The sequence below is a fragment of the Psammomys obesus genome, unplaced genomic scaffold (genome assembly GCF_907164565.1).
Source record: "Psammomys obesus unplaced genomic scaffold, mPsaObe1.curated_primary_1811, whole genome shotgun sequence".
Taxonomy (NCBI): Eukaryota; Metazoa; Chordata; class Mammalia; order Rodentia; family Muridae; genus Psammomys; species Psammomys obesus.
Window position 1 is genome coordinate 441,063 of NW_026590435.1, and position 8,087 is coordinate 449,149.

The 8,087-nt window shown below is 38.6% G+C and overlaps 1 protein-coding gene across 2 annotated transcripts in view; it reads left to right on the forward strand.

Moving 5' to 3' along the window:
• The window catches only part of LOC129676858 (binder of sperm protein homolog 2-like), a 79,639-nt gene extending 73,880 nt beyond the window's left edge, over positions 1-5,759 (forward strand). For both annotated transcript variants that reach the window (XM_055607387.1, XM_055607388.1), the window contains 3 exons: positions 3,767-3,907; positions 4,117-4,264; positions 5,713-5,759. In XM_055607387.1, the coding sequence (XP_055463362.1) occupies positions 3,767-3,907; positions 4,117-4,264; positions 5,713-5,719 (296 nt within the window). In that variant the 3' untranslated portion in view covers positions 5,720-5,759. The remainder of the gene's footprint in view (positions 1-3,766; positions 3,908-4,116; positions 4,265-5,712) is intronic.
• The last annotated feature ends 2,328 nt before the right edge of the window (positions 5,760-8,087 follow it).

The window sequence follows — 8,087 nt, forward strand, 5'->3', positions numbered from 1 at the left end:
CCCTTTCTGCATGCATGCCACTCCCCAAGTCCACTGATAGGGGAGGTTCTCCTCTCCTTTCTGATCTTAGTCTATCAGTTCTCATCAAAATTGGCTGCATTGTCCTCTACCATGGCCTGGTAAGGCTGCTCCACCCTCAGGGGGAGGTGATCAAAGAGCAGGCCAATCAGATTATGTCAGAGGCAGTCCCTCTTCCCATTACTATGTAACCCACTTGGACACTGAACTGCCATGGGCTACATCTGTGCAGGAGTTCTAGGTTATCTCCACGAATAGTCCTTGGTTGGAGTATGAGTCTCTGGGAAGTTCCCTGTGTTCAAATTATCTTGTTCTGTTGCTCTGCTTGTGGAGTTCCCATCCCCTCCAGCTCTTACTATTTCCCACTTCTTACATAAAATTCCATTCAGTCTGCCCATCAGTTGGCCATCAGGCTCAGCATCTGCTTTGACAGTCTATACTGCAGAGGCTTTCAGCGGCTCTCTGTGGCAGGTTTCAAGGTTGTTCCCTGTTTTCTTCTGGCTTTCAGTGGCCCTCTGTAGCAGGTTCCAAGGTTGTTTCCTATTTTTCTTTTTCTTCTGATGTCCATCCTCTTTGCCTTTCAGGATGGGGATTGAACATTTTAGTTAGGGTCCTCTATTTTGCTTAGTTTGTTTAGATGTACAGATTTTAGTGGGTTTATTCTATGTTGTATGTTTATATGAGTGAGTATATACCATGTGTGTCTTTTTGCTTCTGGGACAACTCACTCAGGATGATCCTTTCCAGGTCCCACCACTTACCTGCAAATTTCATGATTTCCTTATTTTTCTTTATTTTTGATTTTATTTTTTTCTCATCAGTTACATTTTATTAACTCTGTATCCCAGCCGTGTCCCGATCCCTCATTCCCTCCCAGTCCCTCCCTCCCTCCCTCCCTTATCTCCACCGTGCCCCTTTCCAAGTCCACTGATAGGGGGGACCTCCTCCCCATTCATCTGATCCTGTTTTATCAGGTATCTTCAGGACTGGCTGCAAAGCTCTCCTCTGTGGCCTAACAGGACTGCTCCTCCCTTGGGGGGTGGGGAGGCCAAAGAGCCAGTCATTGAGTTCCTGTTAGAAATAGTCCTTGTTCCCCTCACTATGGGAAACCAATTGGTTACTGAGCTACCACAGGCTACATCTGAGCAGAGGTTCTAGGTTATATTCATACATGGTCCTTGGTTGCATGTCAGTCTCAGAAAAGACCCTGTTTTTAACGTTATTGTGACCGGATTGGTACTCTACAGTAGATGTTGATGATCTGGATTTGTATGAATTAGGTCTGTATATTCTCCACCCCTGGAGCCCATGTCACACATCCTCAGTGGTGACAATGATATCTGTCCCCTTTTTCACAAGTGGGATCAGGCTCAGCAGGGCAAGGATAATATGCAGTTCCTCATAGATATTTCTCGAATTCCAAATTCCCACAACCAGTCCCAGTATTCTTGCATCCTAAGGCCCTGGATAGTGAAACATTGAGGCTTGTTTTATAGCTTCCTAGTCTAGGCCATAATGAGCAAATGTCAAACCTAAAGAATGAGGCTCCCAGGCAGATGCAATGGCTAGCATTAGCAATGAGTTCTGTTTTGGGTCTTTATAAGGGTCCAGTAATAGAATTAGGAGCAATGTAATTTATGTAATTTGAGGCTGCCTTTGTGGAGGACAAGTATATCAGAAAGAGCAGAGAGAAAGGGGCCAGTTTTTGACCAGTCTTAGCTTTAGTGTTTTTTTTTTGTTTGTTTGTTTGTTTGTTTGTTTGTTTTTAGGATCTCTCTGAATGGTCCATTTTTCTCTGTTATCCACATTCTGACTCCTGTCAGGAACCAGTTTCAGATGTGTGTGATGAATCCAGGAACAAATGCCATCAACTTTAACCGTGGTAGAAGGGGTCCTTTCTAGTGGGGTCCTTTCCAGTAGGGGCTCAAAGTCTTTTTCTGGTGTTGTCTCACCCAGAATAAGTCTTCTGACTTATAATTATAGGGGACAACTGCAAGCAGGATGTGTAGGTGCCAGATCAAGGAGTAAAGGCCATTTTGAGTCCTCTTTAATGCCTGTAAATCAAGATTAGATATTTCAGCAATTAGTTCGAATTTGAACTTTAGGTGTATAGGGAAAGATCTCCCATATATGATCTCATATGGTGTCAGACCCTATATTTTTATAGGGAGGGTTTCTGGCCTTCAAAAGGGCAAAAGGGAGGAAAGCCATCCAGTACTCTCCAGTTTCTATGGTTAATTTAGTGAAGGTCCTTTAAGGTCCAATTCATTCTTTCTACCGTCCTGAACTTTGGGGGGTGATATGAATAAAGTAGTTTCTACTTGATCCCTAAGGTCAGTCAAGCCACTATTGATCCATCAGGGACAGAAAACAGACTGAATGCTATAGAGCTTTTAAGCACAAAAACCATAAAATCCATAATCATTTGTGCCAAGTTACAGTTACATTTTCCACCAACCAGGATTCAAAAATGTGCATCTTTCTAGGAACATTTCTTTGTGGTACACATATCCTGGCATCATTGGTTGGTTTGCTCAACTGTGGCAGGGTGTCTTGCCCAACATTTATGTCTCAACTTGCTAACCAGGATGTTGCTCATCCAGGGACGTCATGGGAACTTAAACTTTGTTCTGCCCTTATTCAAAATGGAAGTTTTATTCAAAGTGGCTTGGGTTTAGTTCCATCTTAGAGTGATAAAAACACTGACATAAACCAACTTGGAGCAAAAGGGGGTTTATTTGACTTACACTTATCAACCATAGTCTATAATTGAAGGAAGTTATGGAAGAAACTTAAGCAAGAGCAGAGGTGTCAATGATTAGGAATTTTTCTTCCAGTCCAAAGGACAACAGTAAACTCATATAGTCAGGGTTATTTTAAGTGACACACCACTGCTGATACCAGTTTCTATTCTACTTACTTTTGATTGCTGTAATAAAATCAGCTTGAGAAGGGAAGAGATCATTTGGTTAACACTTAACAACCATAGTCCATCACTAAGGGAAATGGGGGAAAGAATTCAAGCAGGGACAGAGGAAGGAAACATGGAGAATTCTGCTAACTATCTTGCTCTCCCTTGTTAATCTCACTTTCTTATACAAAATAGGACTACCTTCCCAGAGATAACATCACTCACAGAGAGATAGGCCTTTCTATATCAATCATTAGGCAAGAAAATGCCCTACAGATATGCCCACAGACCAATATGACAGAAACAATTCCTTTATTGAGGCTTCTCTTCCCAGGTGACTCTAGTTTGTGTCAAATTGACAAAAACTAGTCAACATAGATGATGAGAAAGACTCTAATTAGAGTGTGAACTCTGACAAATGAGATCCCTCATTACTAAAGAACTTTTCATTGAGGAAGCAAGCATTTCCAATGTGAACCCAGCTCTGGGCCAAAATGAGACTTCCTTGGAAATTTTGCTGATGTTTTGTGTCACAGCATGAAGGGCAGCAAGTGATACCAGCTTCAGGTGTCTGTAGGGGGGATAAGAGATCAACTGTTATGCTGCTACCAAAATAGACATTCCAAAGCCAAGTCCCAGCCATACATGGTAGCTCAAGCTTGCAATCTCAGCACTTAGAATGCAAGACAGAAGGACTAACATGAGCTACTAGTAAGATTTGGCTAAGGGGTGAGTTTGAAGTCTAACTGGGCTACAGAGTGAGAATAACCTCAAAAACAAAACAATCAATTTCCAATGTGATCTTATTTTGTATTCTGAAATTGTTCTGTTTTCCAGAGATTTCTATTGCTAACTGTGTCTTTCCATTCATCTATGGTGATAAACTACACTACAATTGTATCTCCATCCGCAGTGACTTTGATTGGTGCTCCCTTGACTTTCACTTCAAAGGAAGGTGGCGTTACTGCACAGCACTGGGTAAGAGTCCAACAAGGTTATATATCAGGTGCCAGGAGCCAAGGATAAATAGGTTTGGATTTTAGAAAGAATTGAGTTCAGATATTGTCTTTTCTGCATAATTTGCAGAACTAGGACACAAACTGGTAGAAAAAAATAATTGTTTTCTCAGCAGAGATTAATCTGAGGACAATGCTCATAGTTCAACCTTTACTCATCTTTTTCTGCAGATCCTCCAATGTGCATCTTCCCTTTCCAATTCAGAAAAAAGTCCATTAATGAATGCACCAAGGAAGGCTACATTTTGAATCGGAGTTGGTGTTCATTGACTGACAATTACAACAAAGATAGAAAATGGAAGCAATGTTCTCCTTACAAGTAAGATGATGGGAGAAGGTGAATCAATGTCCTACTGAGCTACAAAAGAAAAGAAAAGTATTAAGTTGATAGATGAGGAGCCTGAGACCTAGATCCTCTGGCTATGACTTAGTCAGGGGAAAGCAGACCCTTCTTGTGAAGGGTCTCCTGTTAAGTACATCAGGCTTATCAAGCTATGTGGTGCTGGTCACAAATATTCAGCTCTGGTTTTGTAGTATAAAAGCAGCCACAGGCAAAACAAGTGTACTGGATCATTGGCAAATCTAACATACTGGTGTTCTTATCCATACTGTCTAATGATTATAATCACATGTGGTCCTTTTGTTATTGTGACAAAACACCCAAGGAAAGAAACCCAATGAGGGAGGGAAGGGTTTACTTTGTTCCACATTTGGCTGTGGGGATACAGTCCATCATGGTGTGGAAGGTGTGATAGTGAGAGCATGGGACAGCTGACCACATTGTGTCTGAAGCTAACAATAAAAAAGACATTCCAAGATTCTTTCTTTTTCCCTGTCATATTGTCTGAGTCCTCAGTCCAAGACCTATTTTGCCCACATTCAAGTGAGTTTTCACTCTTCGGTTAAACCTTTCCTGACATGCTTAAAAATGTGTCTCCTAGAACCTCCCCTATCAGTGGACTTGGAGAGTGGCATGCATGCAGAAAGGGGAAGGAGGGTGGGATCGGGAGGGGAGGAGGGAGGGGCTTATGGGGGGATACAAAATGAATAAAGTGTAATTAATAAAAAATTAAAAAAAAAAACGTGTCTCCTAGATGATTCCAAATCCAGTAACACAGCAATGAATACTAATTGGCCATTTCATAATGCATAGTTTGATGTTCAGTTTTAAAACTTGTTTTGATTCACAAAATAAATACGAGATAAATGTTTACTGAAACTCTGACATGACAAGGGAGAGTAAACATCAGCACTCTTTATGTTCTGCTCCCCTGGAAGTCTTTCCATGGGGAGAGAGACAAACTAATAAGTCATTGTGTAGCAGCTTATTTCCACCCAGATATCTACACAGGTACACAATTTTAAGGTTTTTAAAATATAACTGAGTCTGACTTCCCCTTTATCACCATGACTTGATTGTCATTTAAAACATATTTCTCCTGTGAATGCATCAATTTCCCCCACTTTCTTGTGTGCATGCATATCAAATTTTAAGTAGTTGGAGATTATCCACCATCTGTATATAAGACTTTTGACTAAAAAAAATTCCTGAATGTTAATAGTTATCAATGAATTAAATGTCTTTCAACCTATGGACTGTAAAACTTATGTTGTTATACAATGTATGTTCAATTTTTAACAATCAGTAACATGTGCACTCTTCTTAGCAAAAAAAAAGACAATTTTTTAGGGAATATGTGTGTAATATTGATCTTGGGACAGTAGAGGACACTGAGACATTCATTCTAACATGTTTTTCCACCTCAGCTTTTAGGTAACCTTGTGTGTTTTTGAAGACAGAAGTTACAGATCCATCAGATTTCTCTCTAAATATATTTCTTCTTTCTTCCTTTATCTTTATGTAACAGTCTAATAATAAATGTCTGTTTTCTTGTCTTCATTGATGTCTTGTTTTTCTGTGATGAGTGGAAAGAGGCAAAGTACATTAATGAATAATTAATTTTCATGTGGTGGGGGTTGTGACCCAGGGGAAGATTTGGGGGTATCTGGTTACATTGTCTGAAATCATGACACAAAGAAATATGTTCTTCTGATTAGTAGACGTACACCTGTTTTAACATTTTAATCACTGAGAGATGCCAGTGCCTATGATGCTGCTCAGTGTGGATTTTCTAGCCTTAATTAAATTCCTCTGAAATTGCTCAAATCAAATTCTTCTAGTTTGAGGCAAGTTAACCAAACTTTCCTGATACCTAAAGCTTTTCTTCATATGTTTTAAAATTTTTGGAGAAAATAAAATATACATCTTAAAACTTTGGAGCTAAAGTTCACTTAAGTACATTGAGTTTAATTAATGGAATTTAATATGGTCAGAATGTTGAACAACAACTTTCACCAAGTTCCAAAACAATTTTATCATCATAGAAAGTTCTGTTCCCACTAATCACCCAAGTTTTTTCCTCCAGCTCTTGACATCCACAAACCTTTCTCTTGTTGCATATTTGACAGTTGTGGTTATTCCCCATCACTGAAATCATACAGAATATGACAGTTGATGACTGGCTTCTTTTATTCAAACTATGCTTTGGAGAGCTACCCACATTTTACCTCAGTATTTTGTTTCTTCCTATGACCAAATAATATTCCACTGGATATCCATACACATTTTGTTTGTCCATTAACATGTATGACCTGAAAGTTTGTGTCTGTTGTGTGGAATGAGGCTAGTTTTCAAAAGCTAAGCCATCCATGTATAATTAACCTGTTTACTATGGTATAATTGTCTCTTGTATTTGGACTTAGACATTTCTTTCATGGGGTTAAGAAAACTTCGACTATAGTCTGAATACATTGTCTATGCTGTTAGGTTCTCTGTAATCCTCTTTTTATACTATGGATTCTTGGGAGTTTGTCTCTTGAATATAGTTAAGAGTTCTTGAATCCTAGCACTCACGGAGGCAGAGACAGGTAGATCACTGTGAGTTTGAGGCTAGCCTGGGCTATAAAGAGAGTCCAGGACAGCCAAGGCTACACAGAGAAGCCCTGTCTCAAAGCAAAGCAAAACAAAACAAAACAAAAAAAAATGAGTTCTTGAAATGGGCCATGCTTATCTCATTCTCTCTATCTCTTTATCTATCTCTCTCTCTATTTATCTATCTATGTGTGCCTGTCTCTCGTATGTATGTATGTATGTATACACATACACATGTATGTATGTGTGTTTTGTATGCATGTGTGTTCATTGGCTGGCAGGCCAGCAAGCTAACAGGATCTGATACTTTTACCACCACTCCCAACCCGTACAGAAGTTACAGACCTGTGCATGCATGTGTGTGCATGTTTGTAGATACATATATAGAAAGAGATACACATATTATATATAATATATATATATATATGAATGGATTTAATATTGTCTCAACTTGTCCCACCTTTTCCCCCAAATTCATGTTTTATCTCATTAACTGACTCTTTCTTCCAGTATTTCTAGTTGGTTCTATTCCAGACTCAATTTCTTTTTTAATGGTAGCTCTGTATTATTGAATGTTTACTCTAAAGTTTTATCCATTTCATCTATACTGTTAACATTCTCATCTAGGCCCATAATTGAGCTTCTTATTTCATCTATTCATTTGAGTCATCTATATTATCACTTATCCTTTTATTTTTATTCTGATCTTATTTTATTAATTTATTATACATTTATGGTGTACCATCTGATATGCCCATATATGCATACATCTTGTATTGTTTAAACCAGTTCAAATATATCTCCTTAAATAGCATTTCTTTATACAGAATATTTCAACATTTTCCTTTTGGAATTTAATATAGTCAGAATGTTGAACAACAACTTCCACCAAGTTAACCCCCACCTAACTCTGTGTAGTACCTTACCAGAGTGTCTTCCTCTAACAGGTTAGAGGATCCACTTTCCCCATCCTCACCTCTTCCTAGACTCACTTCCATTTTATTTTTACCCATTAGGTTTTCATTAGGCTTTAAAACTTCTTCAATAGCTCCTACATACGACATTTTATTCTACAACTTTATTGTTTTTTTATTATTTGAAACTATTTTTATTTTTTCATGTCAATGAAAACTTTTTATTCTGTGCCTTAAGTTATATCCATTATATGTGTGTTTTAATTTTTTTCACCATTTGTTCATTATATATCCCA